Genomic DNA, 18,625 nt, shown 5'->3' with positions numbered 1-18,625 from the left:
TAATACCCCTTAATAATCTCACTCTCGAAAGGCAAATGCAGAGTTTGTTGTATTTGATTCTAGAAAAAAATTCATGTATCTATCATTTCAAAATTTGTCCAAGTATTATCAAACTATATAGTTTTTGATGTCATGTTATTGGGTCAAATATGTATTTTTTTTGTATTATCAAGTCATATGGCCTATAGGCATCATTGAGTTTTACTCCATTTCTCACTCCATTCTTAGGTTTTATCAAGCCCCCTGCACCACCCACCAAAGCCTTTCCTTTTCCCCATTTCTGATGATGCTGATGGTAATCTGGTTAACAGACTGCTTGAGATTTTGTTAAAAGCTAAAATGCAAGGATTCTTCTGTGTCAAAATGTTATGTTCCTTAGGAAAGATCTGAGGACTACGGTGATTATAAGCTTTTGAGAGGTTAGCATTGTTGTGTAGCTCAAGGTCAACTCATTTCTAAGATATATTAATACAGGTTTAAAATTGCAAGAGTTGTAAAAACACACACCTTATTCTTTCAGCATATTATTCAATTTGATGTTTAAATGGGGTGTGAAAAACTTAGTTTATTCTTTATGCTCTATTATTAATTTTGTGTTCTACATTGAACCTAAATTATTTAGTTGAGGTAAAAGTAAATGGCAATGACAGTAGGAGAAATACTGCAAAATTCCACTTAAGAGGTATCTAAACTAGTTATACTCTTAGAAGCAGAAGGTCGAATGCTGGTTGCCAAGCACTGGGGTCAAGGAGGAATGGCAGTTGCTGTTCAGTGGGCATAGTTTCAGTCATGCAAGATGAAAACATCCTAGATATTTGCTGTACAACATTAAGCATATAGTTAACAATACTGTAGTGTATACTTAAAAATTTAAGAAGGTAGATTTCATGTTATATGTTTCTTTAACCATAATAAAAAAAAGTAAAGGGCAATGAAATCTATATTAAGGATTCATCCATTTATGGTAATTTAAGGCCAGACGCAGTGGCTCATGCCTGTAATCCCAGCACTTTGGGAGGCCGAGGCAGGCGGATCATTTGAGGTCAGGAGTTCAAGACCAACCTGGGCAACATGGTGAAACTCTATGTCTACTAAAAACACACACACAAAAATTAGCCAGGCATGGTGGCAGGTGCCTGTAATCCCAGCTACTTGAGAGACTGAGGCAGGAGAATTGCTTGAACCCGGGAGGCGGAGGTCGCAGTGAACCAAGATCTGGCTGGCCACTGCACTCCAGCCTGGGCAACAAGAGTGAAACTCTGTCTCAAAAGAAAAAAAGAAAACCAAAAATGCTAATTTAAGTAAAACACTGTGATAGGTATCATAAATGCAAAGACATTAAAATCAGGAAGAAGTTGCTCATTCTACATCTTTCTTGAAGAACAATAAGAACAAATGGTTCCTAATTGCAGCAAGAGGGCAGAAGGTAGGTTAAATGAATGGGAAGTCTTGTTAAGGAAAGGTTTTAAGATGTTGAGAAAATTTTTTGAGATAAAGTCTGGAATCTCCATCCATGAACAGCTCCTAGAAGCTTTTATAGTCATCTCTCTACTTGTTAAGCATTTTTTAAGAGTACACTGTCTTAATATTTTATAGCTGCAGATATAGAGATAATTAATGGTTCCTGCCTTTGACTTGTCTGTAGTCTTATTAAAGGGTTGAGACACATCTTTTACATGAATTAGACTTGAATTAGAAAATCATCAGGTCTGGCCGGGCGCGGTGGCTCACGCTTTTAATCCCAGCACTTTGGGAGGCCGAGGAGGGCGGATCACGAGGTCAGGAGATCGAGACCACGGTGAAACCCCGTCTCTACTTAAAATACAAAAAAAAAAAAATTAGCCGGACGTGGTGGCGGGTGCCTGTAGTCCCAGCTATTCGGAGAGGCTGAGGCAGGAGAATGGCGTGAACCCGGGAGGCGGAGCTTGCAGTGAGCCGAGATCGCGCCACTGCACTCCAGCCTGGGCGACAGAGCGAGACTCCGTCTCAAAAAAAAAAAAAAACAACAACAACAAAAAAGAAAATCATCAGGTCTATTCCAACTCCAGAAGCTTACACCCTCAATGCCCACATGACAATGGTATAGTCTTTTAAGCCCTCCTTCTCTCTTTCCTTCAAAATTGTGCTGTCTTAAAAAGGCAGTTAAGTCAGCTGCAAGCAAAAATGTTTGCCAGAAACTATTTGGCAAAAATTTTTTGAAATAGAAGATGGAAGTAGGAAATATAATATAGAATTAAAATTTTTAGGCAATTAAGAATTAAAAGTTTATTTCAGACTTCTGAAGAAATTAAAATTCTAGTTCATTATGCAATATTTTAAAAAATTGACCAAATATTTGATCTACTGTAATGATCCTAGAATCACAAAGACAGGATCTTTTTGGTCATTTTCTCCCACTTGTCTTGATAGCTTTGCAACCCCTCCTATTGAGTCTGTAAAAACAGAACCAAATGTAGTTTCCCGAATTGTCTTCTTTTTCTTTATTCTTAAGATTTATCCCTACCATTTAAAAAATTTTATTTTTTTTGAATAGGTAATACAAATACAACATGCAATTTTTTTTTTTTTTTTTTTTTTTTTGAGACGGAGTCTCGTTCTGTCGTCCAGGCTGGAGGTGCAGTGGCGCGATCTCGGCTCACTGCAAGCTCCGCCTCCCGGGTTCACGCCATTCTCCTGCCTCAGCCTGCCTAGTAGCTGGGACTACAGGTGCCCGCCACCGCACCCGGCTAATTTTTTTGTATTTTTAGTAGAGACGGGGTTTCACCATGTTGGCCAGGATGGTCTCGATCTCCTGACCTCGTGATCCACCCGCCTCGGCCTCCCAAAGTGCTGGGATTACAGGCGTGAGCCACCGCGCCCAGGCAACATACGAATTTTTTAAGGTACAAACAGGTATATGGTTCTCTATCTTTTAAATAATTAAAAATTTTCGTGAAGCTTCAATTTTAAAACAGAGACAATATATTTCAGCTTGTATCTATACACTAAAACTTGTTACAAAGAAAGAACAGAAATATCCAGTTATATATAGTAATAGATTATTTCAGGTTATATATATATTTTTCATATCTATATATGAAAAACATATAGATACGAATCTTAAAAATTATAAAAAAATTTAGGCCGGGCGCGGTGGCTCACGCTTGTAATCCCAGCACTTTGGGAGGCCGAGGCGGGCGGATCACGAGGTCAGGAGATCGAGACCATGGTGAAACCCCGTCTCTACTAAAAATACAAAAAATTAGCCGGGCGTGGTGGCGGGCGCCTGTAGTCCCAGCTACTCGGAGAGGCTGAGGCAGGAGAATGGCGTGAACCCGGGAGGCGGAGCTTGCAGTGAGCCGAGATCACGCCACTGCACTCCAGCCTGGGCGACAGAGCGAGACTGTCTCAAAAAAAAAAAAAAAAAAAAAAAAAAAAATTTAAAATAATATATTAAAAATATATGCAAATAACCTGAAATAATCTATCCCTTATCTAACTGGATATTTCTGTTGTCTCTCTGTAACAAGTTTAGCATATATGCATAGGCATCAATATATGAAAAACACCAAAAAGTACAGCAATTTCAAGCGAGCTCAATGGCCTATATTTCAATTACAAGAGACTCAAGAGTGTTTTGTTTTTTTTTTGAGAGGAGTTTCGCTCTTGTTAAACAGGCAGGAGTGCAATGGCGCAATCTCGGCTCACTGCAACCTCCGCCTCCCAGGTTCAAGCAATTCTCCTGCCTTAGCCTCCTGAGTAGCTGGGATTATAGGCATGCGCCACCACGCCCAGCTAATATTGTGTTTTTAGTAGAGACGGAGTTTCTCCATGTTGGCCGGGCTGGTCTCGAACTCCTGATCTCGTGATCCGCCCACCATGGCCTCCCAAAGTGCTGGGATTACAGGCATAAGCTACCGTACCCAGCTAAAAATAATGTACTGTATATCTTAAGATAGCTAACAGAGTATTTTAAAGATAAATTATAAGTATTTGAGGTAATGGATGTGTTAATTAGCTTGATCATTCTACAAGTATACCTACGTCAAAAGCTTGCATATTATCCCATACTTAAAAATTATTTTCTCATAATATATAATAACGTATCCTACATGTATTTATGTATTATGATATTTACCAATTCAAAATAAGACAAAAAATAAATATAAAAACATGTCAAAACTATGAAGCATAATGTATATTTAAACTATTTTGATATTTTTAAATCAGTGATTTTTGTTTAAAATGATGAAGAAAAACTAAAGGATAGAAAAATGAATTGGCAACTCTGAAACAGGCAGGACTCTGCATTACTTTAATTTTATTTCTATCCTATATGTGGCCTTTGGTATACACTCAAGGATGTAGATATAACTATTATTAACATTTGTATTAGATATGGCTTAATTCCTCAATAAGATTGGGTTATTCTGGTTGCAATGGGGAGACACAGCTATTTATAAGATAGGGTGGAGATTATTGTTAACTTTTTGAATCTTGAGTTTTTCACGGTGGCATTTTCCAAACTTGTTTGATGGGAAGAATCACCTGCAGCACTCACTGGTTAAATATGTTGATTACATAGGGCCCTCCTCTCCCTTGGAGATTCTGATTTAGTGGATCTGGGTTGGGGCCAAGCGTTTTTTTTTTTTTTTTTTTTTTTCAATGCCCTTTCCAGATTATTTTTATCTTGAGAAAAGTATAGAGAACTGTGTCCTAAAAAAATAGGTTTCAAATATTTTTCATTGAAATCCACAGAAGAGATACATTTTATGTCTAACCCAGTCACATGTATAGGATAGGTACATATACAAACATACACACACACACACACACACACACACACACACAATGGAAATAAAAGTTTCACGAAAGATTATTTAAAGTTATTACACAAGGTGCATGCTACTATTTTTATTCTACTTTTATAACATGGTGGTTGCCATCCACCTTCATGGGCCATGAGCAGCAGTTTAAAAATACTGCCCCACAGCACAGTTCCTGGCTCAATAAATATCAATGAATCCTGGGTGATTGACATATTAAGAAAAGGGTTTCCAGATAAAGGTTTGAGAGATACTGACACACGTAGAGCATACAGTAATTATTTCATTAAAAAGTTCACGGAATAGAAGGAAAACAGTAAGATAACAGAGAGAGTATGAAGTAATCCTGTGTTTTTCGACTGTACTATATATACAGTTCTTGGCTTTCCATTTGAAGAGGAAGATAGAAAGTGTGGAAATAATTCAAGCTGGAGCTTCACGTAAGATTAATCATTTGGAAAGTGAGATGTCTCTGGAAAGTTACAAGGGATTGGGAAATTTTAAATTGAATGCATATGGTCACAGAATGAGTTAAAAGTGTGGTTAGCCATAGAAGGGGAAATACAAGATCAGTGCTGTAAGAGATTGATTAGGTCAAATCCCTCATTTCTTCAGGCTCAATATCAATGAATCCTGGGTGTTCAAAGTGATTCTCTCAGGGTCCTGGCTAATTAATGCTAGAGCCAAAATGCTGAAGGTCAGCATCCCGTCTCCCACACGCATGTTCTTTTTTTCTTTCTTTTTGAGATGGAGTTTCACTCGCCGCCCAGGCTGGAGTGTGATGGTGCTATCTCGGCTCACTGCAACCTCTGCCTTCCAGGTTCAAGTCATTCTCCTGCCTCAACCTCCCAAGTAGCTGGAAATACAGGTGCACACCACCACACCCAGCTAATTTTTTTGTCTTTTTAGTAGAGACAGGGTTTCACCGTGTTGGTCAGGCTGGTCTCGAACTCCTGACCTCAGGTGATCCACCCGCCTCAGCCTCCCAAAGTGCTGGGATTACAGGCGTGAGCCACCACACCCAGCTAATGTTCTTTTTTTCTACAGCACAAAACCTCTCTAGTTGTTCTGCATTTTTCCTAGTTCAGGACACAAGAAATCTTATGTAAAGTAAGGTAATGAAAGATTTAAGTCAGGAAATAGAGTTTCCCGATGCTGAAAAAACTATTCTCATTATCCAAATGATTCATGAGGATTATTCATCTGCACAAGGGGAGGGCAATATGTCCTCTGAGGTATAAGACACATTGGAACAGGATATAAGCTTATAATGTGGACATGCTTAACAGCCCCTTCTTACGAGGTTTGGAGCAGTGGGCTTCAGGCAGTGCTAAGTCACTTTCCTTCTCCCTTCGCAGAGGCTGCTGTGAGTGGTGAAGGCTTCTCAGCTTTCAGTAACACCTGGGCACTTCCTGCCTAGACAACCAGGGCTTAGCGCTCTCTGGAAAGCACTTCTTTCAACCTTGAATCATCTACACCTGGAAAGACGGAGGTTCTGGGAACACTGAGAAAAACGTCCTTGCCAGTTCAATGCCTGAGGATACTTCAACTATAAACATAGACATAATTCTGTGCCTTGGAACCTACATTTAAAAACAGGATACAATTTTATTCAGTAGGGATAATATAAAGTGGTTTTAGAGCGACAATCTTGATGACTTGTAAAGAATTCCTTCTGATGCTTCTATGACTTTGTGATTCTTTTAGTCATGGCATTTTTCAGAAAACCTGAGGGTGAATATACAGTTGCCCCTTCTAAATCAGAGGGCTCTCTTAATAAGAATGAAATTTTATCATCCTCCCATCCTTCCATGACTTTGAGGATAAAATAAAACATTTTAACGTGGTCTCTGAAGCCCTGCATAATTAGGTCCCTGCTTCTGGTCAGGTTCCTTCTGTGCCTCGCACATCACTGCCTTCTGAGCACTGGGCACATGGGCTCTGGGGCAGCTCCTTGAGAAGCCACGCTCTGATAAGTTTCTAAGCCCTGGCTCCTCCTGGAGTACTTAGCACTCTCCTACTCAGTCTTATGTTTCCCCATAAACATTACTTTCTCAGAGAATCCCTTTTTTTTTTAATTAAACTTCATCAGTTTTACCACCTTAAAGCAATTTTAGGATGGTAAACTTTTTTTGGAGACATCACAACTGTAATTAAGTAATATCTATCATAAATAATATCATCACAACTGTAATTAAATAATATCTATCTATCTATTGACTCATAAAGGTAGGGTCTTGCTCTGTTGCCCAGGCCTCTAGTGGGAGATTTTAGCAGATTGTACAAGACAATCACAAAATCAAATAAAGCTGGTGCAGTTTTATTTTATTTTTAAAATCTTTTTTTAGAAACAGGGGTTTCGCTGTTGCCCAGGCTGGAGTGAAGTGGCATGATCATAGTTCACTGCAGCCTTGAACTCCTGGGCTCAAGCAATCCTCCTGCCTCAGCCTCCTGAGTAGCTGGGACTATGTGCCACCTCACCCTGCTAAGTAATTTATTGTGTAATTAGTTAGTTTCTGGTTCCCTGAAATATAACCTCTGAGTGCAGAAACAATTTTTGTTCAGGGCCATATTCTTAGCATCTCACACATGGTAGGCTCCCTATAATTATTTTTAAATAAATGCATGCATGAAATTTAGATGAAGGAAAAAAAAACACTTGCTTTGTAAAAAGACTATTTTCTAAAGGAATTCTCAGTAAGACCAATTTTCCTACAAGCTTCCTTTGTGTGTTTCAAAGTTGATTGAGTGGAATTCATTGTGTATGATTTTATAGGAATACTTCCATGCATAAATAAGGTATATGCCTGTATATAGTTCATGACACATGGAACATTTAGAAAAATTACAGAATTAAAGAACAAAAATAAAAAATAAAAAATAAACACTAGGATGTTCTTTTAGTGATCCTCATGCATTGAAATGTCAGCGATTTTTGCTAATTTTTTTTAACTAGATAAAATTTTAATACAATGTCCCACAGGTTCCTCGGCTTTTCTTCTCAAAGAAAATGTCATCCAACAGTGACAAGAGGCTCACATTTTGTTGAGAGAAAGAATAATCATAGCTTGTATGGTTCTGACATTGTAAAAATGAAGAAAGCTATGAGGAAATGAGATGAGCCAGGTTGTAATACTGAATTTTCTTTCTTTCTTTTTTTTTTTTTTTTGAGATGGAGTCTCGCTCTGTCGCCCAGGCTGGATTGCAGTGGCGTGATCTCGGCTCACTGCAAGCTCCACCTCCTGGGTTCACACCATTCTCCTACCTCAGCCTCCCGAGTAGCTGGGACTACAGGCACCCGCCACCACGCCCTGCTAATTTTTTGTATTTTTAGTAGAGACAGGGTTTCACTGTGTTAGTCAGGATGGTCTCGATCTCCTGGCCTCGTGATCCACCCACCTCGGCCTCCCAAAGTGCTGGGATTACAGACGTGAGCCACCGCGTCCGGCCAATACTGAATTTTCATCTGGTGGCATCTTACTTGAACAAAGATGTATGACATCTGTAAAATAAATTTTGGTAAGGAATGGAAATCAGAAAATGACTGCTTATGTCACATAAAGGGAGTTAGAGACTTACTTATCTGTACTAAAGAAACTGTCTCCAGTATAAATGGAAAAATTTAAAGTTATTAATAACCTTAATTATGATGCATTTTAATCTAATTTTCCCATGTTTGGATTTCCTAAGGTTTTGATTTGAGGGCATTTAATAAATTACTAAATCAGAAACTGTTTTTACCGGTGACAAATTCTGTTCTTTATAGTTACCTAAAAATTACAAAATTACAGCAATATCTCCCAGAAGGCAACCTTGAATTGCATTCAAGTTCCTGGACCTACTTAACCTTGGTTAAATACAAATAAAAACCATTTTATTTGTGGAAACTCATAAAATGATGAGGCAGCAAGGATAAGATTACTGGGTCCCTTGGGTAACAAAGGGACATTTTCATAAATGGCTTCCTTTACAACTATGTTTTTTTTTTGTCCTAAGTCACTAAAAAAGAAATCCAGCTTTTACCTTTCACACCACATGGTTTGGCTAACACCGTTGGTAAAAAAGAACTCTGAGCTAAAATCAACAAGATGAAATCCAGTGTGGGTAAATGTAATGCGTGTATCAATATTTGCACAAGAGGCTGGGCACAGTAGCTCACGCCTGTAATCCTAGCACTTTGGGAGGCTGAGGCTGGTGGATCACCTGAGGTCAGCAGTTCGAGACCAGCCTGGCCAACATGGCAAAACCCCATCTCTACTAAAAATACAAAGATTAGCCGGGCATGGTGGTGGATGGCTGTAATTCCAGCTACTTGGGAGGCTAAGGCAAGAGAATCAATTGAACCTGGAAGGCAGAGGTTGCAGTGAGGAAGATCATGCCACAGTGGCGACAGAGCAAGACTCTGTCTCAGAAAAAAAAAAAAAAAAAAAAATTGCAAAGGATTTTTTAAATTGTCAATTGTATTTAATATCATATATAAAGAAGGATATTTAAAATGTACCATTTAAGGAATAACAGTGAAATGAATCCCTGTGTATCTATCCTCAAGTCTATGAAATAAAACATTTCCAGTGCTTTAGAAGTATCTCATAGGCTCTCCTCAATTTAATTTTCCTTCTCCTTTGAGATAATAATTTCTTTGATTTTCTTTATGCATTTACCATATATGTATGTATCCTTAAAAAATGCATTCTTTAGTTTAAAAAAAAGTGAGTAGTGAGCACAAATCTTGGTTGACTAAAGAAAAGGTAACCTTGTCACTGTTAGGATAAAGATCCCAAGAACCATCTTGGGCCATCAACTAGATTCGATGTCCTTGAAAGTTTCCAAAAGCCCCGCGGGGCACTCAGTGGGTAAGGTCTTGAGTGAATCTGGGAAATATAAGGCTCACTCAGTGGGGCAGTCTGGTGGGGCCTCATGTGGGCATCCAGCAGGAATACAGTTGTTGCTGGAGATGGTATCTCCATATTTTGTTTCTTTTTTTAAATTAAAAAAAATTGTGGTTACATAGAAAGTATACATATTTACTGGGTACATGACATGTTTTGATAAGGGCATGCAGTATGAAATAATCACATCATGGTGAATGGGGTATCTGTCCCCTCAAATATTTATCCTTTTAGTTATTCAATCCAATTATATTCCAATTAAACAATCCAATTACACTCTTTTAGTTATTTTAAAATGTACAATTAATTTCTTATTGACTACAGTCACCCTGTTGTGCTATCAAATACTCGGTCTTATTCTTTCTTTCTAACTATATTTTTGTACCCATGAACCATCTGCACCTCCCCGCACAGCCCCTCAATACCCTTCCCAGCCTCTGGTAACCATCCTTCTACTGTTTTGATTTTTAGATCACACAAATAAGTGAGAACATGTGATGTTTGTCTTTCTGTGTCTGCCTTATTTCACTTATCATAATGAGCTCCAGTTCCATCCATGTTGTGCAAATGACAGGATCTCATTCCTTCTTATGGCTGAATAGTACTCCATCGAGTATATGTACCACATTTCCTTTAGCCATGCATCTGTTGATGGATACTTAGGTTGCTTCCAAATCTTAACTATTGTGAATAGTGCTGCAACAAACATGGGAGTGCAGTTGTCTATTTGATATACTGACTTCCTTTCTTTTGGGTATATATCCAGCAATGAGATTGCTGGTATTTTCTGCTTTTTACCCATTTATGCCTAGTGTTCCATTATTGGAACGCTAAGCATTTGGGAGTTATTTATATCCTACTGCTCAAGGTCATCGTCAAGGTCTGATTGCAAAAATTCAAAAAATTGCAACCTCAGGCATAGATGGGTTAATTAAACTCAACATGGCCAACTTCTAGATGTCAGGACTGAGTCAAAGCAGAGCGCTTCTGTGGGGGTAAAATGAGTGTTCCCAGCTGATCCAGGTGACAGTCCAAGGAGGTGAGAGCAGGACAGCCCAAGTAGAGATGAGATTTTTGGGTCAGGCTTACCGCCCTGCCATTCTGTCATCCAAATAAAAGACGGGCTGGACCAGAGGCAATGAACCTCCTAATGATGAAAGCCTCACTGCATTTATTTCTTGAGACACGCGGCTTCAGTCTGAACTTGCCCTTCATTCCTGATGCACAGCTGTCACCCTCCTGGGGGTGCCCTTTGCCTCTTGCTTGGATGTGATCTCCTGCTTCCTGTACCCCACCTCTTGCCCTTTCTGGATTAATTCTCTTGCTGTGGTGGAGCACACTGTTGGGTTCCAGAGGAAAATTTGGGGACCTTACAAGTCTGAAAATATCTTTGCTAGATTTCCATGTGAAGTTTTGCCTAGGGGCAGAATTCCAAGTTGTAGATAACTTTTTTCACAGTTTTGAAGTTCTTGCTTCATTGTCTCGTTGTGTCTAGTGTGACTGCTGAGAAGGCCTATGCTATTTGCATCTTGTTAGTTTGTATATAACCTGATGTTTTCTCCCAGGACACTTATAAAATGATCTCCTTGTCCTGGAAATTCTGAATTTCATGATGACGTGCCTGGCTCTGGGTTTATTCCATATGTTGTGCAATCAGTGGATTTTTCCACCTGGAAACTGATAACTTTCAGTTTGGGGAACCTTAAAAAAATTATTTCATTGATAATCCTGTCTCTTGCCTCTTCTTTCTTCTCTCCTTCTGGAATCCCAGTTATTCAGCTATGCATCTCTAATTTTGTTGCCTTTTCTCTCTTACATCCCTTCTTTGTCATTTTGTTGTACTTTGTGGAACATTTGCTCAAGTTTCATTTCTGCTATGAACTTTTCATTTCAAGAACTCTGTTTTTCAAGTGTCCTCCCCTCTCTCTCTCTTTTTTTTTTTTCTAGAAAGCTTTTCATTTTTATTTCTTGGGTGGAATGATTTCCTTATATCCTTTAAGAGATATTTTGTTTGTTTTGTTTTGTTTTACATTTTCCTTTCTTTGCAAATCCATTTTCTCAAAGTTCCCTTTTAGGAAGGTCACTTGTTTTTTTCTATATCATTCATGCTAGAGGTTTTCTCCAGATGCCTTTTCTCTCTGCTTTTCTGACAGGGATGGGAGTTTATGAAGCTCTGAGTACAAGAGAGGAACTTATCCACTTTGGCCTTCCCTATAGCACAATCTAAGTGGCATCTTTATAAGAGAAACTCCCAAATCATTATCTTTGGATTTATTTTTTCTCTCGGGATTTTAAAATTGCCCAGAGAAGAGTCCTTCAGTCTCTGCTGAGAGAGGTAAAGTTCACAGGCCAGCAGGCTGGAATGTGAGTCCTGGAAGAGGACTGGAAATAGGCACATTTGGCATTTAGAATTCCAAAACCCACTCAATTTTCTTTTTGGTGTGTACTCAAATGGGTCTTGAGTCTTCCCCCTCTCCCTCTAGAGCAAGCTTGTCCAACCCGTGACCTCTGGGCCACATGTGGCCCAGGACAGCTTTGAATGTGGCCCAACATAAATTCATAAACTTTCTTAAAACATTATGAGATTTTTTGTTTAAGCTCATAAGCTATCATTAGTGTTAGTGTATTTTATGTGTGACCCAAGATAATTCTTCTTCCAGTGTGGCCCAGAGAAGTCAAAGGATTGGATACTCCTCCTCTAGAGAGTAAACCAAACTTTCTTGGTTCATGGGACTCTAAGTTTCTCAATACTTTTTAAATGGTGCTCCTAAGCCAAAAGACATAACTAATAGTTATGTTTGTTATGTAGTTATTTCCAAAGAACTTAATAAGTATTTACGCCTAAAAAATTTAGTGTTTAAAAATACATATAAATTGAAAGAAAAATACTATTATTTTATTCTTAAATAGCCACTATTTCTTACTAATGGCTGTGTGCATCTGCTGGGCACTGTACCACCTCTCTTGGAATCAGATTGGATGAGCCAGCCTCATTTCATGTTTCACATGGAGTTTCATGAGGTACTTACTTTTTATCACACACTCATCAAAAACTCAGTTTCACAAAGGGATTATGTCATAGAAAAGAATGGAGGGTGATCTAATGTTGAAATTCTGAACTAGTTCAAGCCAGTCATTGTGTCATATCTGTCAAATGTCAAGTTTGAATGTGTTTGCATAAAGAAATTTCAAATATATTACAGCATCCCTGTCAGCATGGTGTGGCACCCCAGGGTATCTTTTCACACTCTTGGTGAACTATAAGTTTCATATGGCCTACTTTTGTTCAACCCACCATCCTAACATAGAACATGCATTAAGTTTTCACAGCATACAATCTACTGGGATCTCAAGAAACATCCCTATCATTGCCCTCCTACAACAGCACCTTAGTACATTTAACTAAGTGTAACTTACTTTATATTCTGAATCAGAGAATCAAAGCCTAGACTCTACTGTACAAGATCTAGCATGGGTCACGTTGGTTAGCAGAAATTAAAATTGAAAGCAGGAGGCAATATACTTTTATATGTATAACTCCACAACCAGTAAGACGCGTTTTTGTGGTTTTAATTTTGCACGCTATTAGATAGTGCTATAGAAGTAACTCAACACAGTTTGTGGCTGTTTCCAGACAGCTGAGTAAGAGACTGGGTATTAACAGCTGTCAAATGAGTCTTCTGTGCCCCCCACCCCCAGACTAGTCTTTGAAGGAGTCTATCAGTACAAAGTCAGAATTTCAAAGAAGGCCAGAGAAGGTACTATGACAAACGGATGTTGGTCTTAAGTAAGCTGACTAGCTATTAATTCACAAAACAGTCTGAAAAGATTTGTGATGCAAGCTGACTTCTGTCTAGACAGAGAGGGGAGTGTAAAACACATCAGACAGATACGACGCAGCAGTGACAAGAAAAACCTGTTTCAGTTGCACAGATGCATTTGGAGACAACCTGCTATTTCCTTCTTTATCTAAATATCTAATTCCTAATGGGGCTATATCTAGGTACTAGGGAATCTCAATTTTATTTCTGGAGCTTTAAAACATCTTGCCCATGAGTAAGGAAGAGAGTAAAGAGAAGAGAAAAAAAAGAAATAAAAAGAATGAGGGAGTAAGATGGAGAAAGAGGAAGAGAGGGAGGGAATGAAGGAGGTGAGGGGAGAGAAAGAGACAGAGAGGAGGGGGAGAGAGCAAGCAAGAGTGACTCTGTCAGAGGAAAGGAAGAGGGTAGGAAGAGACAGTAATAAAAACAGAATGCTTAAATGTTTTCCTGAATTTCAAAGGCTATTTATGTTTTAGCATTTGGAAGATATCACTGACCTAGTCCTATAAAATTTATCTCTTGCCTCAGATGTATTGTAGTCATGTCTGTTTTTCTTCCTTCCACTCAACAATGGCTAAGAAAACAGTTTTTAGGGAAGCCGGTTCCTGCATACTTCTATATAGTTGAATAGCTCAGAGTTCCATTAGATATAACAGTCAATCAGGTCATTTAAAGAAGGTAAACAGTCATATTTATTTTTTGTCTTTTCCTCTGACATAGCAACTTCAAGGTCAATGTAAGGAAAACACTTGGCAACTAGTAAAAGAATCATACCCAGTTTTGACAGGCATGACAAAACATTGTTTAAGCACAAATATGCTGTAACATTTGCTTGTTCTGAAGTTCTTACTCATAACAACTCATATAATTGGTCACTTGAGTAGTCATTCATGTGTTTAAGGGTTTTTTTTGTTTAACAAACATGATCATGGATTTTATTTAATGCTGCATGCCAACTGCTGATTTCCTGAAGCACAGCATTTTAACGCTGTAAAAGGGAAAGAAGAAAGTCTCGTAGTGTCATGGTAAAAACAATTGTGGAGAAATCATCGTAGGTCAGGAAAACTCATTGTGTTAGTTTTTAATAGTTTCTGACTATATAATTTTTTTTGGTGTATTGACAGATTTGCTAGAAATATTTCTCTGCTAGGAGAAATTTTTCAGAAAATGCTATTATTGTAGTTGGAATGAAGGAGTCTGTTTTCTTAAACACTTTCAAATCTAACTACGTAAATAAGAAAATTCAGTGAACACAAAGAGGAAAAATTTTTCTGCATTGCTAGGACAAGGGATTTAAAGGGAAGGCCTTCCATATCTTGCTCTTTTCTGCATGATTTTGCTACGTTAAAGCAAATGGCATTTAAGTACGTTCTAGAGGTCAGGTGATTCCATGAAGCTGTTTAGGACTAATTTTATTAAACAATTCACGATCAAAACTATATTTTAGAAGCAAAGCAACAAACCGTAACTGAAACAGAAGGAGTGTATGTAAGGTGGTAAGTGATAAGGACGCAGGGCGTAGGGTAGATGTGAAACAGAAGGAGTGTATGTAGGGTAAGCCGTGAGGACGCAGGGCGCGGGGGAGATCTGAAACAGAAGGAGTGTATGTAGGATAAGTGATGAAGACGCAGGGTGAGGGGAAGATGTTTCCTTCCTCCCTCCTCATCCAAATTTATTCTTCCTTAGCCAGCATATTCTGAGTGTTTTTCATTTTCAAATATACACATACCGAAAACTAAGCTGCACAGTTTCTAACCAATGTTTTGACTTTGCAGATGACAGTTTGTGATTTTCCAACCTACATTTGATAAATCATCATCACCTATGTGCATGATGACAACGTATAACAACACAATGAAAAGAGAGTTGCAGGAGTTCACTCCGAATCCAAAACGCAATGTCAAAAGCTGTCTTAACTCATGCCAGCAGTAACATTTTTACAATTTTTTGGCTCAAAATTTTAGTCTTATTTATACACAAAGCATTAAAAGACATAAATTGCTTTATAGGTTTGTTTCACATAATAAGCTATTTCTTGTAGATAAAAGGTATTTGGTTCCTACTTTTATATCTACCTATCTATCTAAAGTTGTTTAAAATAGCAAATGCACAAGATGTGCCCTAACTCCCTACAGGATTCCCATAATAACTCATGCAGCAGATTTAATCTCAGAAAATCCATGTATCAGAAAAGTAGCATTATGCAGTTTTATTCAAAGATATTTCACAGACAAAATATGCAGTTGTATATTTCCACAGTCTGGAAAGTGACTACAGTATTTGATGTGATGATTGACACATTAAGTGGGGGGACTTGCTCTGCTTGTAATTCATGACAAGAGGGCAGCAGATCAATTCCACTTGTTCCCTAAGGATGCTACTCAGCCTCCCTTAAACTTTGGATCCTAATAGGGTCAAACTCTGCTTTTAAAGATCCAGTACACAGACGTGAGAGGTTCAGGGACTGACTGCAGTAATCTGACCTGCAGTGGCCCAGAGAGGACTTTCCAGTTCCCCCAAGAAGAGTCAGAGCAAGGTCATGGCTCCTAAGACACATGTGGCAAGATCTGCTTGACACTGAAGCAGAGGAACAAACAGGAGAAACAGGAAAATGACTTGTTTTTCTACCCTTTGTTCAGAAATAAGTGAAACTGTGACTCGGCTGATGGGAAAAATACAAAAGAAAATAGTCTTGAGGAGGACATACGATGAAGTACCTAGACAAAAATTTGTTTCCTTTACAAACACTGTTTCAGTCCACAAGGAACCATAAATATGCAACATGTCTGAGGCAGGGAACAGCTGGGCCCGAGGCTCCTGGATCACATAGCACTGTGATCTGGTCAAACGACCTGATAATTAAGAGTGATCTGGGGGCAAGATGACTTTCTTCATGCTTGCAGAATAGTAAAAGTTTATGGCTCAGGGCACACAAATGAGAAACACCTGGGGGTCCATTTGAGCTGCTCTCATTTGAGACACATTTCTAAGCTGGGGTTGTTAGTGGGTTCTGATCAGTACAAATAGGCAGTAGATTGTCCTTCTCTACTGGAATTTTAGGAGGATGTTTTTTCGTCATCAGCTTAGTTTGCTTTCTGAGCCTAAAAGACTGTATTTTAAAAAGCCTGAAGTCACTGAGCTTGACCTTCTTGTCTGAATGGAACTTAATGTTTTACTAATAAAGACGTTGATGTAAAATGCAGTGTACAGACTCCATGATAAAGAAGATACTGTTTTTAACCGGGTTTCACATTTCCAGGGAACCACAAAAACACTGTTCTGCTTATGGTTTTAAGATAGAAACAAAGAACTATTGAGACCCAAAAGATACATTATCCGCTCCCCCACCACCAAAAAAAAAAAAAAAAAAAAAAAAAACCCTAAAAATATTCTTACCAGGTTCAGCTGTAGATCTAGGTTCTGTTTGCCACATGAAAAAAATAATTTGAACAAAGTATTAGAATGCGGTTCCATTAATCAAAAAAAACCTACTTGTTCCTTTCGATTACCTTGTCTAGGACATGTCTGAAGAAATGTTACAGTCAGACTCCATCATACAAAAGATATAAAGTGATAGATCAGTTTATATTTCTATAAATATAAAAACTCAAATTCCTGTATCGACTAACACTAAGAAATTTTTCCAACTGCAGTTCATAGATGGGATCTAGGAGCCTTGTAAACCTCCTAAAATTATTCATGCAAATTTCAGTACAAATGTATACATGCATTTTTTAAGAAGAAAGAATATATGACTTTCATTAGAGTTTCAAGGGGGTCATAGTTTCCATTCACTGGATTTCAACACACTGAAGATTATCTGATCCTGCCACTCTTTGAAAATAGAGATCAATTCATCTCACTGACTTAACCCTTCTTGGTTTTCTTGAAGCTGGAGAGAATAAAATGGTCAGATTTGGGGACATGGGCACTTCTCCTTACTTTTCTGTAGAATTCGGAAATCTGGAGAGTCTTGGATTTCACTCCCTTGCCGAAACCACCGGACCTGCAGAGGGGGTGCCCCACGGACCCGGCACTCCAGAACCACCACCTGGCCTTCCGCCACGGCTGTGTTTTGCAGTTCCTGAAATTCAAGGAAAACGTACCCCATCAGACTTGGGTGCATTTTTAAGGAATTTCACAACACAGAATAAAAATTCCAAACCTTAGACAAAACAGATACAAACACAAAATGCAAAACTTGCATCATGAAATAATTAGCACTGACTCAGGTAAGGATAAACACCTTTGAACCCACTGATTATCAGCTTTTCACCCTCTTCAAGTCATAAAATGAGTAAAGTTTACCATAAGTCCTGCAGAGCTTTCTGGCCTGTCTGCAAATTTGCACTGACCGCTCTGCATTTATGGAATTTGATGGTAACCAATGTTAACTTTCTTTATCTACATTTAAGAGGAAGCGAGTGGAATGTGAATTTCTTGAAACAACCACACTCTAAATAAAAGTAGATTCTTATGAAAACTAGACAAGAAGAGAAGAAAGACATGCATTTGTTTTCACATGCCTCAGCCTTTTCATGTACCACCTCTGCCTGACTAGTTTCCTATGTCGAGTTTATTAAGCTAAGGGGTTTCTATATTTTCTCATTTTGAGATTCTGAGTAAAGTAATGAAACATGCTGCACTTCTTCCTTATTGACCTTCATTTCCTCCTTCTTTGCTCCTGCCTTTGTTGTTCCTCACTGCACTCCAACTCCAGACCAATAAATCTTTACAACCCAACAGATTAGAAATTAATTTGGCTTTATAGATACAAAGAAGTAAAGCTTTTATACTTGTTCTTAAATATCAGGACATTAATATTTCCCTCACATATATCTTCTCTACCCTCCTTCTCCAGAATTAACTAGCAATAGGGCCTTTTAAACTTTCTTACTATTTATATTTCTGACTACAGAATATTGGATCTCGGCCAGGTGTGGTGGCTCACATCTGTAATTCCAGCTCTTTGGGAGGCCAAGGTGGGTGGATCACCTAAGGTCAGCAGTTTGAGACCAGCCTGACCAACATGGCGAAATCCCATCTCTACTAAAAAAATAAAAATTAGCCGGGCATGGTGGCAGGCACCTGTAATCCCAGCTACTGAAGA

At 38.5% G+C, this 18,625-nt stretch overlaps 1 protein-coding gene across 2 annotated transcripts in view; it reads right to left on the bottom strand.

Annotated features, from left to right (window-relative positions):
- The window catches only part of PALLD (palladin, cytoskeletal associated protein), a 422,857-nt gene that overhangs the window by 230,859 nt on the left and 173,373 nt on the right, over nucleotides 1–18,625 (bottom strand). For both annotated transcript variants that reach the window (XM_055276361.1, XM_055276362.1), the window contains exons 6-7: nucleotides 17,458–17,599; nucleotides 16,912–16,935 (exon numbers count right to left, since the gene is read on the bottom strand). In XM_055276361.1, coding sequence (XP_055132336.1) covers nucleotides 16,912–16,935; nucleotides 17,458–17,599 — 166 coding nt within the window. The remainder of the gene's footprint in view (nucleotides 1–16,911; nucleotides 16,936–17,457; nucleotides 17,600–18,625) is intronic.

The sequence above is a fragment of the Symphalangus syndactylus genome, chromosome 4, assembly GCF_028878055.3.
Source record: "Symphalangus syndactylus isolate Jambi chromosome 4, NHGRI_mSymSyn1-v2.1_pri, whole genome shotgun sequence".
NCBI classification, from domain to species: Eukaryota; Metazoa; Chordata; class Mammalia; order Primates; family Hylobatidae; genus Symphalangus; species Symphalangus syndactylus.
The sequence above is the reverse complement of the archived record's forward strand: the minus strand, read 5'-3'. Positions and strand labels throughout refer to the sequence as shown.